Source organism: Gorilla gorilla, chromosome 13 (assembly GCF_029281585.2).
Source record: "Gorilla gorilla gorilla isolate KB3781 chromosome 13, NHGRI_mGorGor1-v2.1_pri, whole genome shotgun sequence".
In the NCBI taxonomy this organism is placed as follows: domain Eukaryota; kingdom Metazoa; phylum Chordata; class Mammalia; order Primates; family Hominidae; genus Gorilla; species Gorilla gorilla.
Genome location: NC_073237.2, coordinates 120,892,501 through 120,912,172, shown reverse-complemented (window position 1 = coordinate 120,912,172; position 19,672 = coordinate 120,892,501). Strand labels below are relative to the sequence as shown.

The window sequence follows — 19,672 nt, the reverse complement described above, 5'->3', positions numbered from 1 at the left end:
TGCCAGATTTTTCCACTTTAAGTTTCTTTCTGAGTACAGGCAACATATGCAGAGACAGAACTATGTAAAACAGAATAGCATGTTTAAAGACTAACAAATAGTTATCTACATGTAGGGTATAGCATTTATGGCAAGAGATGAGGATGAGGGGTCCCACCAGAACCAGATGATAGATGGTCTTGAATGCCATGCTAAGGAGCTTAGATTTGAACCAAAGGCACCACCGACAGGTTTTGAGTGGAGCTTTGATGTAGTTAGCTTTGTTATTTATGGTTTCTGGGTTTTGTTGACTGCCTAAGCCCAAGCAAATGAAGAATGGTAGGCATATGAGTTCCAAAGCAGAAAAAGTGTTTGTGGTGCCTTCTGAGAAGATAGAAGAGCCATGGCTAGGGCCATTCTCTTTCTTAGACTTAGATAAGGGTTACAGCAGAACCATTCCTGTAATACTGCACACAGGAGCCATTTGTTCTTTTTAATCAAATCACTGTCAAATAGATTTTAGCCCTGCTGAAAAACTTGTTAGTTCAGTGTGGCATCAAGGAACAAGTACAGCTTTAGAATCAGAAGATCTAAATGGAAACTCCAGCTCTTGTCAGTTCTTCCCTGAGCAAATCTCTTTACCTCTCTGAGCTCTGTTTCCTCATCTCAAAAATGCGTGGGAGAATAATACACCTTCCAAGGTGGTTGTGAGGATCACATGAGATAACATACATATGTGCAAGAACATTATAAGTTTGAAAATATGGTCCAAGTTTTTGTTTTTAACAGAGGCAGTGTGGCACATTCTATTGATTTCTGCACTTCAGGTGGTTTCATGGCATCTTGACCGATTTTATCATCTCTAAATGGGTACTGCTGTTTATATTAGTCTTTCAATAACTTTTAAAAATCAAAGTTAATTTTTAAAGGCAATTCTTTACCACCTCATTAAAACTTTGTTCTGTTTTATTTTGAAGTAATTTCAAGCTTACAGAAAATTTGCAACAGTAGTAAGAATTCTCATCTGCCCTTTACCCAAATTCACCAATTGTTAACATTTTGCCATGTGAGTTGCACATCAGAATAAATGTATAATTTAAGAATAATTAATAATTAAGAATGTATAATTAAGAGTTTATGCACCACCTAAAAGTATCTTATGTTTCTCCACTAGGATGCATACATAGTAGTAGTAGAAAGAAGTCTGGTCTTACAGTCTGATAGCGTGGGTTCCAACCCTGATTCTGCTCTTTAGTTTCTGTCTCTTCCAGCAAAATACTTCATTTCTGTGAGCGTTAGATCCATCTGTTCAATGGGAGTGATACTAATACTTTACTCATGAGTGATTTTACCTCAGAGAACAGTATGTAACACATAGTAGATTTCTATCATATACGCATTTTGTTAGTCTGGGTGGGGTCGAGGAAGAAGATGAACATTTTTTTGAGATGGAGTTTTGCTCTTGTTGCCCAGGCTGGAGTGCAATAGCACCATCTCAGTTCACCACAACCTCCACCTCCCGGGTTCAAGCAATTCTCCTGCCTCAGCCTCCCGAGTAGCTGGGATTACAGGCATGTGCCACCACGCCCGGCTAATTTTGAATTTTTAGTAGAGACGTGGTTTCTCCATGTTGGTCAGGCTGGTCTTGAACTCCCAATCTCAGGTGATCTGCCCTCCTCAGCCTTCCAAAGTGCTGGGATTACAAGTGTGAGCCACTGTGCTTGGCCAATGAGCTTTTGAATTTCAGAACAAGAGATTGGCAAGATGTAAATCTTTAAGACATGTGGCCCTTTAAATGAAAAGTAAAGTATGTTGCTTTCTTTTGACACCTCCAGGACAGTGAAAATGAGGTAACAGCCGAATTATTAATATATTTGGTGTTGTATTCCAGTGACAGATCTTTGTTCTCTACCTATGAGCTGAAATAAAGACATGAGATGTTATTATTGGAAATAGAAATACCCAAAGACTGTCATTGACCATGGAACAGCAGAGAAGCGATTGTAAAGATTTTAGAACTTGAAATTAGATTGAAAGAGACCTCCCAGCCAACAAGCAGCATACATCTAGCTCTAACATAGGCTATGTATGTTTCTTACTCCAAATTCACAACAGCTTTTTATAAAGCAGACCGACCATGTTGCCTCCACTTAGCAGATGAAAATATTAAGATTCTAGCAAAGTTGAGAATATAACCTTGGATTTTTAACTCAAAGAGGCTAGGGAAAGGGAAGGATTAGTTACTAAGTGCTTACTTTACATGCAAGGCCCTAAGGTTGGTGTTTTAGCCATACCATTTTATGTAATGTAACATAAAACAAGTACCAGTATTTTCTTTTTTCATTTCAGTAAACTGAAGTCCAGAGAGGCAAAGAAACTTGTTCATAATTGTACAGACCAGGAAGAAACAGGATTTGGACCCTAACTTACTTAATTCTGAATTTCCTGTCAGCCTTTTAGTTACCTCAGAAACAGGGTTATATACTTGGAGCTCCCACCTTTTGAGGCAATCAGTTCCTGCCTGGGGAACTTTCTAGATTCCTTATGTTAATTTTTTAAAGTGGCAGGTATATCCTAGCAAGGCCTGCTATTACATAATGTCATTAGCTTATCTTCTGTCATTGTTAACATTAACCCTTCCAAGCTACCCTCCACAGTGGCTGTCAGAAAGATTTTTGAAAAGTTCCAATATGACCGCAGTGCCCCCCTACATTCCTTCTTGTCCTCAAGCTCCTTAGCTAAAGTTATACCCTAGTCTGGCATTCAAGGCTCTTTATAATCTAGGCCCAATTGGCCTTTCCACCCTTATCTCATGCTACTCTTCCCCCACATAGGCCACCCTTCCCGTATGCTTTAGCCAGATTAAGTAAGGCACTTGGAAATTCCCAGAAAGAAGAGCTTATTCTTACCTTCAGCTTGCTTTTTTTGTACACTGTTCGCTCAACCTGGAGCACTCTTTTCCTGGCTGCCTAAATCCTACTTAACCTTTAAGACTCAGTTGAGAAGTTTTCTTTTCCAGAAAGGATTGCCTAATACCGTGGTCCTACTATAATTGCAAATCAGGGGTTCTTCTCTATGTCCCCCGTATTAAGTGTTCCATAAAGAGTGATGATAATATTAGTAGTAGTTGTTATTCTTAGTCAGGAGATACTACTTAAAGGATGCTTTTTATACTTAGTAAATGCTAGGTAAGTTCCTTCAACTACACAGGTGCTCTACTGACTGCCTTTGCAGGGAGAAACCATTGAGGTCAAAATTCTGATTAATGAAAAAAACCAAAAAACCTGTTCTGATTCTACAAATCAAATCTAAACTTAGGCTGGGAATACAAACTATTTTATTTAAAAATGGAAATACTCTGTCCCTCCCCTAGAATTTATCAAAACCTTAAAATGCATCATCCTGGCAGGATGTTTGTAACTGAAGGACTAGTGAGCAGTGCTATCACCTTTTTCGAACATATTGAATGTATACAGTGTGTGTAGTATGTACGCAATGTCTTGGGGGCCCCAAAATATTGCTGCCTATGAAGGAGCCTGGAATAATAGAAAGAATTGTGTGCTTTGGATCCAGAAGGACATGTGTTTTAATGTTGGATTCACTAATTACTGTCTTATGCTTTTGGCCAAGTAAACTCTCTTTTTGTGCTAAGACTTATATGAGTGTGCTTCTGACTGCCTTTCTTGGCTTATGTTTCCTTCCAGCTATCAGAGAAGATGGCATGCCTGGAGGCCGGAATAAGAGCATTGGGCCAGTCCAGGTGAGTTCTAGACCTCAGTCTCTGTGGTCCGTCCTGGAAGCCCAGGGCTCCAGCTGTTCCTGAAACTGCTCACCTTGACTCTTTCATCTGCTGCTGAGGAGAGCCATCTTTGCTTTCATTTCTGTAAAAGTGCTTTTACATCCTGGATGTGAAAGTGCTTTGAAAATCTTAAATATGTAAGTTAATGATTAAAGCTCTTCCTGTGATCCCTCAGCCTTTCCTAAGGATTTCACAGACAGTGAACCCAGTTATGGTTCTGAACCATCCAGAGGACTTTTTGATCAGTCCTTAAGGTTATAGATAACTAAGCCTGGCAGAAATGAGCAAGACTACTTTGCTTTGTTCATTTCATCTAAAAAATATATCAGCAGAATATTATTGTCTTATTGTAGAGTAGGAATGATAATACCCCCATTCAATCCCACAAACATTTACTGAGTTCCTACTCTTCCAGGCCCTATACTGTGAACTCAGTCTAATGGGAGAAACAGATAGGTAAACAGACATCATAGTAAGGTGAGAGGTAACAGAGGATGCCCAGGGACTACAGAGGGAGGGGCATCTATTCTGCTTGGACTAGAGCCGTGGTTGGGGACTAGAGACACTCAAGAAAATAGACTGTGAAGAGACCCAACGATGAATCTTTATGACAAGGAGTTTGTTCAATTAGGCTGCAACATTGGGCACATGTAGTAGAGTGGCAGAAGATAAGGCAGAATCCTTGAATTTGGAATCAGTTCATTAGGGAGTGGCCTTCAAGTCTTTGACTACAGCTCCTTAGGAAAAGTCTTTGTTGGGCCAGCCTACACCACTTGTTCTTACCCATTGTTCTTACTTGCCAGCAGAAGAGCTTCATGAGGGTAGAAAATTGGATATATCTCTGCCCATCTGGTGAATCCTTTGGCACATTAGTAGGCAGAGAGCATGCCTTAGGAATTACTAGTGGCCAGGAGCAGTGGCACACGCCTGTAATCCCAGCACTTTGGGTGGCTGAGGCAGGAAGATAGCTTGAGGCCAGGAGTTCAAGACAGGAGTTCAAGACGAGCCTGGGCGACATAGCAAGACAGACCCTGTCTCTACCAAAAAATAAACTAAAATTTTAAAAAAACTATTATTGTTACTGGTATGAGCCAAGAGGCAACCACTAAAAGGTTTTATTTAGATTTGCATTTTAGGAAGATCATTCTAGCAGGTAGAAATGGTTTGTGAGGAGTGAGGTGAGGGTGAGTGAAACTGAGGGAGAGAGAAAGCAGTTAGAAGGTTTTCACAGAAGTACAGGCAAGAGATACAGATAATAGTTTGAAGCAGAGCAATGGCAGTGCAGATAGAGGGGAGAGAATAGATTCAAGAGATATTTACTGGGTAAATTTATAGGATTTAGCCAGTTAAATGTGAGGGAATGAAAGAAAGGTGTTCGGAGTTGTCTTAAGACATACACTGATGATGTTTGGGGGATTTCTTCTCATATGAGCACAGCATACATTCAATCAGGCTGTGTGATTCCCAACTCTGCTGTGTTTATTCTTTTTTTCTAAAACATTTTTATTCTCGTTATTCAAGTCATATATATGTCTTACAAATTCTTTTTGTTTCTTGGTCTGGACTAATAGCTGCTCTTTTTTATTACGGCAGAAGTAAAAACCATATAACATGAAATCTACCTTTTGAACAAAATTTTAATTATACAGTACAGTGTTGTTAACTGTATGCACACTCTGATACAGCAAATCTTTAGAACTTTTTCATCTTACATGACTGAAACACTATACCCATTAGACAGCAGTTCCTCATTTTCCTCTCCCTTTGCCCATGGCAGCCACCATTCCACTTTCTGCTTATAAGAGTTTGACTACTTTAGATACCTCATAAAGTGGAATCATGCAGTATTTGTGCTTCTGTGACTAGTTTATTGCACTTGGTGTAATGTCATCATGGTTCCCCCTTGGTATAGCTTATAACAGGACTTTCCTCTTTTTTAAGGTGTTTTATGTATATATCACATTTTCTTTATGCATTTCTCTGTCATCGGACACTTAAATTGTTTTCACTTCTTGACTGTTTTGAATAATGCTGCAGTGAACGTGGGAGTGCAGTTATCTCTTCACAATCCTGATTTCAGTTCTTTTGGATTAATACCCATAGATGGGATTGCTGGATCATATGGTGTTTCTATTTTTAACTTTTTGAGGAACCTCCATGCTGTTTTCCATAGTGGTTGCACCGTTTTACATTCCCACTAACGGTGCACAAGGGTTTCCATTTCTTCACATCCTTACCAGCACTTGTTATTTTCTGGACTGGTTTTTTGTTTGTTTGTTTGTTTGTTTGTTTGTTTTGGGGTTTTTTTGTTGTTGTTGTGTTCTTTTACATACAACAGACATCATAACAGGTGTGAGGTAATATCTTCAAGTTTTGATTTGTATTTTCCTGATGATAAGTGATATTGAGCATCTTTTTATATATCTATTGGTCATTTGTCTTCTTTGGAGAAATGTCTGTTCAAGTTTCTTGTTCATTTTTCAGTGGGTTTTGTTTTGTTTTGTTTTCTGTTCCTGAGTTATGGGAGTTCATTGTATGTTGTGGATGTTGACCCCTTATCAAATGTATGGTAATATATTCTCCCATTTCATAGGGTATCTTTTTACCCTGTTGATTGTTTCCTTTGTTGCACAGAAGCTTTTTAGTTTAATATAGTCACACTTGGCTGTTTTTGTTCTGTTGTCTGTACTTTTGGTGTTGTATCTAAGAAATCACTGGCAAGACCAGTTTTATGAAGATTTTCCCCTGTGTTTTCTCCAAGGAGTTTTATAGTTTTAGGTCTTACATTTAAATATTTAATCTATTTTGAGGTTGACTTCTGTGAACAGTATAAGGGGTCGATGTCTTTTGGGGGCTGGGGGCGGGGCATGTGGATGTGGTTTTCCCAGCACTATTTGTTGAAGAGAGTATCCAAAATGTGGTGGTAGAAAGCCTCACAAAGGACATGACATTTGGGGTTTTTTGTTTGGTTTTGTTTTGTCTTCTTTTAAGACAGGGTCTTGCTCTGTCACCCAGGCTGGGGTGGGTTAGTGCAATCATGGCTCACTACAGCCTCAATCTTCTGAGCTTAGGCCAGAATCTCCTGCCTCAGTCTCCAGAGTAGGTAGGACTACAGGCATGCACCACCAGGCCCAACTAATTTTTCTATTTTTTGTAGAGACGGGTTTCACCATGTTGTCCAGGCTGGTCTTGAACTCCTGGAACTCCCAAAGTTTTGGGATTACAGGCATGAGCCACCATGCCTGGCAAGAGGTGACATTTGAATTGAATCTTAAAGGGCAAGTAGGAGATTGTCATTGAGGAGTGGTGTTTCAGGGTTAGGAAAGAATAGCCTCAAGGACAAAAAGGAGTTGAAAGAACCTTGAGGCTTCACGGCTTGAGAGTAGTGTAAATGAGCAGGAGGAAGGCCATGAAGGGCCATGGTGCCAGTAGGAAGGAAGCCACGCCGTCCTAAGATTAGTGAGAGGCCCGGAATATGGGGATGGAGGAGAGGGAACCTAGGTTTCTGGGAAATCCTATGAGATTTAAATAAGCTCTCAGTCCTGAAGAAAGAACTGGTGTCCTGAGCACCCATCTAACATGTCTCAATTCCTTGTCAAAGATATCAGAAGAAGAAATCGAAAGGATCATGTCTGGGCAGGAGTTTGAGGAAGAGGCCAATCACTGGAGCAACCATGGTGATAGTGACCACAGTTCCCCTGGGAATAGGGCTTCGGAGAGCAACCAGCCCTCACCAGGCTCCACACTGTCTTCCAGGTGAGCTTTAAGGCAAACCCATGGTCATCATCTAGGGATCCCCCACCAAGGGGAGAGCTACAGAAGACCTCTGGCTGAGTATCCCTGCCAGGCTGTCTCAGCCATTGTACTGTTGCTCCCTCCGACTCTTGGAGTAAGGGTCAGGATGATTAAAAACAGTGTTTCCCAGCCCCTTTTATGCTAAAGACCTTGAAAATGTCAGTGGTCTCTTCTGCAGACTGATAAAGTGCTATAGCTTCTATCCATGCCCATGCATTCTTCACCTAACAGAATAACATTTTAAATGTTGCCGTTTTCCCTCATTTATTTTACCACTGAAATAAACCTTTTTGACAGTTTTGAATTAAACTATAATTTCTCTGCCTCACAAGAGTCAATGTTTTTCACTTTATAAATTTTAAGAAACATTGAAGGCTTTTTAAGCCAGTCAAATTTGCTGCTATCAGAGAATACAAACTTAGAAACTCTTGGTTCAAGCATATCTTTAGTTAGTTGTCGAGTGTGAAATAGATCCTTCAGCTATTAGGGAAGCTTTTCTTTCCCCAGAAACCTTTCTTATAGGATATGGATTGACAAACTTTTTCTGCAAAGGCCAGATAGTAAATATTTTCAGCTTTCCGGGCCTAATGGTTTGGATCTCAGCTTCTCCGTTCTGCCTTTGTAGTGTGAAAACAGCCATGGCCATGGACATTATGTGAACCAGTGAGCATGGCTGTGTTCCAAAATAGGCAGTGGGCTGGATTTAGCTTGCAAGCCAAAGTTTGCCAACCCCAGTTATAGGAGATACATTTAGGCAAAAGCTGGAAGATTTTTTTTTTCTTAAGAGATGCCAGGCATGGTGGCTCACATCTGTATTCCCAGCACTTTGGGAGGTCAAGGTGAGTAGATTGCTTAAGTCCAGGAGTTCAAGACCAGCCTAGGCAACATGGCAAGACTCTGTCTTTTTTTGTTGTTGTCGTTGTTAATTAAATACTTTTTTTTAAAAAAAAGAGATGGAGTCTTGCTATGTTGCCCAGGCTTGTCTCAAATTCCTAGCCTTAAGTGATCCTTCCACCTCAGCCTCCCAAGTAGCTGAAACTGTAGGTGCACACCACTGTGGCTGGCTTAGGTTTTCTTTTTTTAATTAGTTGACAGAGTGGTTAGCTTTCTCCAAGAAAGGAAAGGAAGGCAAAAGTCTACCTTTGTCTTCATATTTAATTAAAGCTTTTATCCCATTCAGGTGCCCCTTCGTTTGTTCTTTCCTTGGACTATTTAGGGGGTTGTTGCCACATGCCGGATTCCTTGCTAGATGCTGGATTTGTTTTGTAGCCTAGCCAGGCACTTAGCCTGTCTGTGCCTTAGTTTTCCTAGCAGTATTATAATATAAATACCTACTTTGTCATCATAGTCTACAAGTATCTGTTAAAAAACTGTCCAGACATGGCACCTATACAAAGAATTCATTCAACCAATATTTATTCATTACCTACTCTGCCATGCACTGAGTGTCCAATGGTGACCCCAACATTCATATACCCATAGAGTCTTTGTCTTACAGATGGGAATCTAGTAGGAGAGACATGAATTTAACTATTAATTATGCCCCCTGGCTTGATGAAGACACATACCTCATGTTCAAAGAATACCTAAAGTCACCTTCTGGCTCACTTCCTTTGAGTAATTACTAGACTTGCCATGGCTGTGTTTGACGCAAGACTTTTCTCTCCAGTAGGTCTGTGGAACTGAATGGATTCATGGCCTTCAGGGAACAGTACATGGGAATGTCTGTGCCTCCACATTACCAATATATACCGCACCTTTTTAGCTATTCTGGCCACTCACCACTTCTGCCCCAACAAGCTCGCAGCCTGGATCCCCAGTCATACAGTCTGATTCACCAGCTGTTATCAGCCGAGGACCTGGAACCATTGGGCACGCCCATGTTGATCGAAGATGGGTGAGTGAGCTCCGCCCTTCTTGGCCCCTTGCAGTCTCAAAGTGTCCCTACCCCACACCCACTCGCGTCCATGGCTCCTATACCCGTGGCTTCAGAATGAGTTGGGGGGATAATGACTCAAGTGTCAGGGGACAAATCTGTGCTTATCTTTGAAACCAGTGATCCCTTATTTTTTCCTTAAGCATCCTTTCTCATAGAGTTGAGGTTACTTTCCAGTTCCTATGGAATTGAGATAGAAGGGCCTTTGATTCTGCTTGGGCCTAGGTAAGCCAGGTCCTGGGATGGGTCGGAGCACTTCCATGCTAGGGATGAGCAGTAATTCTGGGAATAGTTATATATCGGATATAGGCTCCTTCACAAAGCCCTGGCTGGTTGTAGCCTGTCTGCACCCCTCACCAGCATCCCCATGGCTAGCCTGGTGGCATGTGACCACTTTAAGTGCAGGCTTGAGTGGGTAGAATGAGTATTCTTTCAGTCTTTAGTCAATTCTACCTGAGGAGATAATAGTTCAGCCTTCGGGCCTACCCATTGCTGCATCCATTACTCCTTTGGCCTAGAGCATAAACGATTTGAGTGTTATCAAGCTTAGACCTCCCAGGAAGGTATCCTGAGATTTCTTAAGCTAGTCTCCAGTTTCAGAAGAGGAGATTAAAATATCTACCCACAAGGAGGTCACACAAACCCTTTGTAAATCTAGATGTAGGAAGCCGGGCGTGGTGGCTCATGCCTGTAATCCCGGCACTTTGGGAGGCCTAGGTGGGTGGATCACCAGGTCACGAGTTCCAGACGAGCTGGCCAACATGGTGAAACCCTGTGTGTACTAAAAATACAAAAATTAGCTGGGTGTGGTGGCACACGCCTATAATCGCAGCTACTCAGTAAGCTGAGGCAGGAGAATTGCTTGAACCCAGGAGGTGGAGGTTGCAGCGAGCTGAGGTTGCGGTGAGCCGAGATTGCGCCACTGCACTCCAGCTCTGGGTGACAGAGTGAGACTCCGTCTCAAAAAAAAATAAAAAATTTAGATGTAGGAGTGTGAGGAAAAGTCTTGGCAAGGGGCCTTGAGAGGAAGAAAGCTGAAACTCTTGGGTCTGTGAGTCTGTGGTCTCAAAGCCCGCTTTTATTCCAGTTTTAGCTTAAAGGAAAGGCTGAGCAATGCTGGTTCCTGAACTCACCACCAGGGGGTGGAGTGAGAGCAGAAAAATCTGAACTTGTTCTCTTTCCTTCAGTGGTCTGGACGCGAGGCTTGTTTTTGTGCCAGTTCCTTTGTTAGGTGGGAACCCCATTAGAGTTCCATTGCCGGAACTTGAACAGGAGTGACTTGGATTTTCTCTAAGACATGGAACATTAGAGAACACCAACAATAAAAGTCATATTCCCTGACAATTGGACACATTTCTTTTCTTTTCTTTTTTTTTTTTTTAGACAGAGTCTTGCTCTGTAGCCCAGGCTGAAGTACATTAGCACAATCTCAGCTCACTGCAATCTCCGCCTCTCAGGTTCAAGTGATTCTTCTGCCTCAGCCTCCCGAGTAGCTGGGATTACAGGCATGTGCTACCACGCCCGGCTAATTTTTGTATTTTTAGTAGAGATGGGGTTTCACCATGTTGGCCAGGCTGGTCTCGAACTCCTGAACTCAAGTGGCCTCCAAGTGCTGGGATTACAGGCATGAGCCATTGCACCCAGCCAATTGCACACATTTCTAAGTCTCCTTTCCCCTTAGCAGCCTTTCCTCACCAGCACCGCCTCTCCAGCCCTGAACTTGCTGCTGGCCTCAGCCCTCCCCCTTTATCAGAAAATCACACTGAATGGAACTGGAGACCCGTGGGCATGGAGCAAGGAGCCCATTGCCAGGGTCCCTTTGTGCCCTTGGGACTACCTTCTCTCTGTACCCTTATCCTCACCCTCTGACCAATGGAAGTGACTTTCCCCTGTCCCTGCCCCTCAGATACGCTGTGACACAGGCAGAACTATTTGCCCTGCTTTGCCGCCTGGCCGACGAGCTGCTCTTTAGGCAGATTGCCTGGATCAAGAAACTGCCTTTCTTCTGCGAGCTCTCAATCAAGGATTACACGTGCCTCTTGAGCTCTACGTGGCAGGAGCTAATCCTGCTGTCTTCCCTCACCGTTTACAGCAAGCAGATCTTTGGGGAACTGGCTGATGTCACTGCCAAGTACTCGCCCTCCGATGAAGAACTACACAGGTGAGGGCTCCTGGCTGGGGAGGAAATACCAAACAACCAAACAATTGTCATCCCTGTAAGGCAGAGTTGCCTGGCCCTTTAGAGGATAGGCACTACACCTCATAGGCCTAGATTTGAATCCTCACTCTGCCACTGACTAGATTTGTGACCTTGGCCAAGTCTCTGATCCTCAGGTTCTGAACTGGTAAAATGGGGTGATAACAGAATTTCCCCAGTAAGATGGTTGTTAGGAATACATTTTATGCATTCAAGCTTAGCAGAATGCTAAGCTGTAATTTTTTAAAATTAATTTATTTTTTGAGACAGAGTCTCATTCTGTCGCCCAGGCTGGAATGTAGTGGCACAATCTTGGCTCACTGCAACCTCTGCCTCCCGGATTCAAGTGATTCTCCTGCCTCAGCCTCCCAAGTAGTTGGGATTACAGGTGCCTGCCACCACGCCTGGCTAATTTTTGTATTTTTAGTAGAGACGGGGTTTCACCATGTTGGCGAGACTGGTCTCAAACTGTTGACCTCAAGTGATCTACCAGTCCCAGCCTCTCAAAGTGCTGGGATTACAGGTGTGAGCCACCGCACCCAGCTGATCTTTATTATACTTGGATTACTGAGATAACGCATCCAGGAAAAATAAAAATATAAATTCTGCCTACAAGGCAAGAGAGGCTCTGAACTGGAGTTTACAATCCAAGAAAGAGACCTAGGGGTCATTTTGGTACCTATAGTGTGCCAGGCATTAGGCTAGATTTTTTTTTTTTGAGACGGAGTCTGGCTCTGTCACCCAGGCTGGAGTGCAGTGGTGCAATCTTGGCTCACTGCAAGCTCTGCCTCCCGGTTTCACGCCATTCTCCTGCCTCAGCCACCGGAGTAGCTGGGACTATAGGGGCCCGCCACCACGCCCGGCTAATTTTTTGTATATTTAGTAGAGATGGGGTTTCACCGTGTTAGCCAGGATAGTCTCGATCTCCCGACCTCATGATCCGCCTGCCTTCCAAAGTGCTGGGATTACAGGTGTGAGCCACTGCGCCCGGTCTAGACTAGATATTTTTAATTGTCTTCTTTCTTTCTCGCAGCCTCCAGCCTTATAGGTGGTGTTGTGCCTATTTTATAGATGAGAAAACTGAAATTCAGAGAGACTTTCCCATAAGGGTTTGGGATTTGAATCCAGAGCGTTAGATTTGAGCATATGCCTGCCTGCCTGAAAAGCTTAGGTTCTTTGACTCCGTCTGAGATGTGGTGAGATGTTGAAAGGATAGGACTAAAAGACTGAGCTATTCTCTTTGTCATTTTCTGGCATAAAGTTTTATCCCAGCTGTCCAGTATCCTTAAAACCTCCCTGTCCAGAGTGGGTTGTCTCCCTGCTGTTCTGGGGCCTGTCCAAGCACACTTTTTACTCATTTACTCTGCAGACCTGGAGCACAGGGTGACCATATTTTCTGACCCCTAAAATCAAGACAGATGATCTGCTGAGATGACTTTCTGCCTTGTTAATCCATATGAAAAGTCTTATAGCCAGGCACGTGGCTCATGCCTGTAATCCCAGCACTTTGAGAGGCCGAGGCAGGCGGATCACCTGAGGTTGGGAGTTCGAGACCAGCCTGATTGACATGGAGAACCCCTGTCTCTACTAAAAATACAAAAATTAGCCAGGTGTGGTGGCGCATGCCTGTAATCCCAGCTACTTGGGAGGCTGAGGCAGGAGAATCGCTTGAACCTGGTAGGTGGAAGTTGCAGTGAGCTGAGATTGTGCCATTGCACTCCAGCCTGGGCGACAAGAGCGAGACTCCGTCTCAAAAAAAAAAAAAAAAAAAAAGTCTTATAATGCTTAGTTTGTATTTAAATAGACATTTCAATAAATGACCTTTATTGGCCAATTCAAAATACTGGAAGTCATGGGATTCCAGGGCACCAAGAAGGAGAAAAGAAAAGGTGCCCCTGGCCGGGTGCAGTGGCTCACCCCTGTAATCCCAGCACTTTGAGAGGCTGAGGCAGGCAGATCACGAGGTCAGGAGATCGAGACCATCCTGGCTAACATGGCGAAACCCCGTCTCTACTAAAAATACAAAAATTAGCCGGGCATGGTGGCGGGCGCCTGTAGTCGCAGCTGCTTGGGAGGCTGAGACAGGAGAATGGCGTGAACCCGGGGAGGTGGAGCTTGCAGTGAGCCAAGTTTGCACCACTGCATTCCAGCCTGGGTGACAAAGCGAGACTCCGTCTCAAAAAAAAAAAAAAGGTGCCCCTATCCATGAAAGTTGGAGAGGGGAAAGTAGCAGCCCTTACACTTTCTTCACAGAACTGGGATCCATCTCCCCCTCCCACCCAGTTGTGGCATAAAGACAAGCCAAGACTCAAGAAGAGCACAGTGCTCCAAGACCTGCAAGGGCCCTTTGCACAGCTAGGGGAGGGAGGAGTCAGCTTGCTGACTCTCTCTACTTGTTTTCTAATATTTCCTTATTAATGATGCTTACTGGCTTCAGGGTGATCTGTAAATGACAGAGTTTTGAACCCAGCTGACACTCTGTCTGGTAAATAGAGCTATCTGATTTTGCAGTTGACCTAACCCCTTGTCCAGAGACTCTAATTCATTGTTTCCATCAAATTCCTGTCTCCTGCTCCATAACTCTGCTCCATAGGGGTGTTTGGATAGCAGTCAGCCTGCTCTGATGCTGTCAGGGTTTGCAGAGCTGGCCCAAGGAGCCCAGCCTCTCTGGGTGCCTGGAATCTACCAGTTCGGCCTGGGACTACAGGATCAGCCTTTGGACTCCGCTTCCAAGTAATGGGTTTGCCCAGGCCCTCTGCAGGCAGGCAGGGGTCACTGGCAGTACAGGGTTCTCTGGCTTTGAGCTTCATAATGCATCCCATCTCACTGTAGCCAGTCCCTTAAGCCCCAAGACCAAGGCAGAAGTCAACAACAGCAGAAGTAGTGAGGAAACTTCTCCTTCCTTGGTAGGAATTTTTCTCATCAAGGAGGATCTAAAGCTGTACCATCCACTACAGTAGCCACTAGCCTCATTTGGCTTTTAAAATGTAAATTTATTAAAATTAGAAATTTAGTTCTCATTTGCACCAGCCACATTTCAAGTGCTCAGTAGCCACGTGGCGAGTGGCTACTAGTACAAATAAAGATCATTTTTATCATCACATGAAGTTTTATTGAGCGTTGCTGTCTTTAGAACATGTGTTGCTGCTGAGCTGTCAAGTGGCTTCTGAGAATAGGAATGGATTTGTTGTTAGGGCTCTACTGTGGAATCCATCGATGGAAAAATAACAGTTAAACTTCAACATGTTAGTTCTGATTCCATGGCCATTTACTGAGTATCATGTGTTTTGTGGGGAGGAAGCTGGGATCACAGGTGATGCAGACATGGTTTCTGACTCAGAGTCCCTATCCTTGATTTAGTGGACTGGGAGGCAAAAAGAAGCAGATACAGCTTACAGTGCAGGGTTTTGTTGGTGGAGATGGCGGGGCATCCGAAGAGAACTGTACAAGCATAGACCAAGGAGTGAGTACGTCTGTTCACAGGGTCAGGGAAGACTTACCAGAGGAACAGACATTTGAGCTGCACCTTGAAGTGGGAATTTCTAGGAACGTTGTAGAGAACAGGAAGGAAGGAAGGCAGGAGATAACACAAAGTCCTAGAAGTTAGAGATCCTGGATGGTTGCTGTGTGCAGGGAATCAAAAGCAATTCTGTGGATTTAGGGTATAAAGAGAATGTATCTAAGACAGAGAAATGAGGGGAGAATTGACTAGAGAGAAAGATACAGGCAAGACAGGTCATGAAGGTGCTCAAATGTCAATCTAAATAATTTGGGGTTTGTTGTGTAAATAGTATTAAGTCTTGGGAAGTTTTTAAGTGGAGGAATTACAGAGTCAGGTTGCATTTTAGAGAGATCTCTATGGCAGTAAAGTTCAGGATGGATTGGCGTGGACAAGACCGGAGCATGGTGGCTGGGTAGGAAGGAGGCTATTCCATAGCCCAGGTAAAAGGGAACAAGGCCTGGACAAAGCAGCAGTGACTGTGGAGACAGAGAGTGGAGCACAAAGCCAAGAGATGTCAAGGAGATAAAGTCAGTGGGACTTCAGCGAGTGGAAAATGTTGGTGATGACTGCTGATTTTTTGGACTAGCCAGGCAGGTGGGCACCAATTTTCTTAGCCAGGATGAAGGAGCAGGGAAGATCAGGATGGGAGATGAGTAACTCTGAGTTTGGTTTAGGTGTCTGTGGAGTCTGAGATGCATGTAGGACTGCCTAGGAGGTCATAGGAAGTGGAAGAACCTCTAGAGTCAGGTTAACCACTGGAAAGCAGTAACCGCTCTGCTAGAAACCCAGGCTGTGGAGTCTGTAATTGGCCATAACACTCTCCTACCTTGCCTGCTACTGCCTTGCTCCCACTCCCCCAGATGGCCTTTACTTCTTCACAACTCTTGAGTGCAAGTGAGTTCCTGCTGTCATGGAAAGGCTTTTCCCAGATGATACATGATCACCTCCTTTTCTCTTCTCAAATATTGAATCAAATTTATGGTGCCCATATTCCTTAATCACACCGTTATCAGACAGTGAACTGGGTGAATTTGATTTAAAGCAGATTGTAGCACCAGCCAGTGACTGCTCCTGGCCCTAATCAAGACTCCTTTCAGGAGAAGATGCCTTGAGCTAGATGGGCTTTAATGGGTACTTCTATCTCATGAGCACCAGCTCCATTTCTGCTAGATCTCTGGAAAGTTGCCTCCCAGCTTCCCTGCCTAACTATAAGGCTCAGGAAACAGGCTTTTATTTTTGCTACAATAATGGGAGAGAGATGATGATGCTATTTGTAATGATAACAGCTAACAATTATGCCAAATTCTATCTTAAGTGCCTTACATACATTATTTGTTGAATTCTTACTGCTGCCTTGTGTGACTGGCACTAATACTATCCCTGTTCTAGAGATGAGGAGCATGAGGTTGAGAGGTGAAATTAAAGGCTACAAAGATAGAGAGAGATGGAGCTAAGTTTATCACCTGTATCTGTTGTGCTCCAGTGCCCAGCCTCTTTAACATTGCCTTATGCTAAATTCTTATTTTCCCAGAGCATTTTCAAAAGGTTTGACTTTCTGGAATTTGTCCTGAAACTAGTCTTAGTTTTCATCTTGGAGTCTTTACATGGGTGCTGAGATGGCAATTTCTCTAAGGTTGTGGCTGATGGCCACTCCTGGGGGTAGGTGCATTTAGATCAATGAAAAAGAGACAACTGAGTCTCTCAGCCCCCTTAATGGGACATAACTTACATAGTGTCAGTTTCAGTTGCTGACTGAATGGTCCAGTGGTTTGGGGGATCCTGGCAGGAATGTTTTCCTTGTCCCAGCATGCTTGTGTAATGGGAACCTAGAAGAAGAATGGGTGTGTTTGTCCAACTTTCTGGCTTTGAATGCTGATAATTTGTAGACAGTGAATACAGGGGCATTAAAACTGGAGTGGGCAGATGTGGAGGAGGCACGGCTGCAGGCAAAGGCAGGCCCATGGAACAGAGAACAACTTTGTTTATCAAGGGGTGGGATGCGGGGTGTGGAGGAAAGCTTTGCAGTCAGGCTGTGGAGACTGAGTGGGGGCTGCTAGGCTGGCTGCCAGCGCCCATCACTGCTGGGGGTCCACGGTGGCTGCCTGTTGGAGGAATTTTGGAAAAGAGGGATGTGCTGTCCCCAAGAGAAAGGGCAGATCTAGGGTGTATGGACAGGCCAGGCACTTGGGAACTCCTTTGTGTCCCTCAGGTCAAGAGTCAGCCAGGAACAGGTTTGGCACTCCTGGCTAGGGGTCTGGCTGATAGCCACACACCTGCAGGGTCTGGAGTGCCAGAGCGAACACTTGGGGCAAGGGGTTGCTGATTAAAGGACAGAGCATTATCTTTGCTTGCTACATACTCGGCCACCAGACAGATGCTGACACTGCCTCTCCCGTTGTGTCCTCCTTTTTTATGCCCTACCCCATTTCATCCCCACCCCTCCAGGCAGATACTGAAAGAAATTGGCAGTAAAGAACTTTTTTTCCCACTCTCAAGAACATAAATATCCAACACAGTGCTATGATGAGGAGTGGTCTTCACTCCCAGGCACACCGCCTCCTGCAAGTCTTAGCATCCTGGAGGCACTTGCAGTGGCAGTTCTGTGCACTGTAGCAGACCTGACATCCTCCCAAGGCTGGGCCCTGCTCTGAGTTGCTGTGGGAACACAACTTCTGAGGTCCCCTGTGGTAGTATGTGGTTAGCCTTTTCCAGGTAGCAGCTAAGAACAAGACAGGATCAAGGGTAGGCAGTGTAGTGCTGAGAAAAGTCCATATGCTTGGAATTAGAAAACCTAGGTTTGAACATTGGCCTCACCACCACTACCATTTACTTCCTGTGCAACCTTGGGGTAGCCACCTCTTTTTCTGCTTCCTCATCCCTAACATGGAAGTGATACTTACTATGTATTCTTCCAGGTTATCAGGAAGGTAAAGTGTAAGAATGCATATGAAAAGGCCTAATACATAATAGAGACTCAGTAAATAACTCCCTGAGCCTTCATTTCCACATGTAAACAAAGGGGGTTATGATTTGTATCCATTCAGTGAATTTATTGGGAATATCAATAAGATTAAATGTAGAATACTTAATGTGCCTCGCAGGTAGTAGACACTCAACAAATGGTAGAGTGGTAGAAACGGTATTATAGATTGGTGGTTATTGTGGTTATTCAATATGAATGTATCGGCCAGGCTGGGAATGTATCAGTAAAGTTGTAAAAGCCATTGGGCCAGGTACAGAGAAACTGAGTCAGCCATAGTAGCTCAAATCAGCTAAAAGAATCCCCAGCTCATACTAGGAGCCATGCCAAGGCCGAAGGTCAACGTTCCAGATTGCATGTGCAGTCATCTCCAGTATCCGTGGAGGATTGCTTCCAGGACCCCCATGGATGCCAAAATCTACAGATGTTCAAGTCCTTCATATAAAATGGTGCAGTATTTGTGTATAATCTACGCATATCTTCCTGTATATTTTAAATCAGCTCTAGAATCCTTATAATACTGGATGCAATATAAATGATGTAAATGCCATGTAAATAGTTATTACACTGGTTTTTTGTTGGGGGTTTTTTTTTTTTCTTTTTTAGGTTTTTTGGTTGGTTGGTTGGTTGGTTTGGTTTTTTGTTTTTTGTTTTATTTTTTTGTCTGAGACAGGGTCTCACTCTATTGCCCAGGCCAGTGCAGTGATAACAGTCACAGCTCACTGCAGCCTCAACCTCCCACGCTCAGGTGATCCTCCCACCTCAGCCTCCCGAGTAGCTGGGTCCACAGGCACGCACTACCATGCCCAGCTAATTTTTGTATTTTTTGTAAAGATGGAGTTTTGCTATGTTGCCCAGGCTGGTCGCGAACTCCTGGGCTCAAGCAGTCTGCCTGCCTCAGCCTCCCAAGGTGCTAGGACTACAGGTGTGAGCCACCACACCCAGCCATTATATTGTGTTTTAAAAATTTGTCTTTTTTTATTGTTGTATTGTTTTGTAAAAAAAATATTTTTGATGCAGTTGGTGGAACCCAGAGATATAGAACCCATGGATACAGAGAACTAGTTTTACCTGCTGCTGAGGCTCCCCTTGGTGCTTAAAAAGGGCAGGAGCCTCTGGCCCCAACCAGAGCCAGGCTTTCCACAAGCAAGAGAAAGTGTCCTGCTTGTCCAGGAAGCCTAAGCTTCAAAGTTAACACAGAAAGCAGTAGATTCCAGAAAGCAATAGTTCATCCCCAGGTGTTCTGGACCCTACCCAGATAGGGCCTTCTTGGCTTGGCACAGGCCTGTAGTGAGCAGATCTGAAGATCTCACCAGGAAGCATGCCTGAAGCTAAGCTGCTTCTCTTTGTGACTGAGCTGTATCTAAGGCCTATCTGGGACCCACTGCCCACTAGCCAGGCCACTCCTAGAATGACTCAGGCCAGACTTGACCTCATCTTTTATAAACTCCTGCTTCCTGGTTAAGTGTTTGCCTCCTTGGTTT

General features: G+C 43.9%; 1 protein-coding gene across 9 annotated transcripts in view; it reads left to right on the top strand.

The window, feature by feature from the left end:
* Positions 1-19,672, top strand: part of NR6A1 (nuclear receptor subfamily 6 group A member 1) — a 255,466-nt gene that overhangs the window by 225,029 nt on the left and 10,765 nt on the right. For 6 of the 9 annotated variants that reach the window (XM_055351889.2, XM_055351887.2, XM_055351892.2 and 3 more), the window contains 4 exons: positions 3,684-3,739; positions 7,380-7,534; positions 9,243-9,470; positions 11,416-11,670. In XM_055351889.2, coding sequence (XP_055207864.1) covers positions 3,684-3,739; positions 7,380-7,534; positions 9,243-9,470; positions 11,416-11,670 — 694 coding nt within the window. The remainder of the gene's footprint in view (positions 1-3,683; positions 3,740-7,379; positions 7,535-9,242; positions 9,471-11,415; positions 11,671-19,672) is intronic. The other 3 variants (XM_055351891.2, XM_055351888.2, XM_031014621.3) reach the window with 1 other exon arrangement.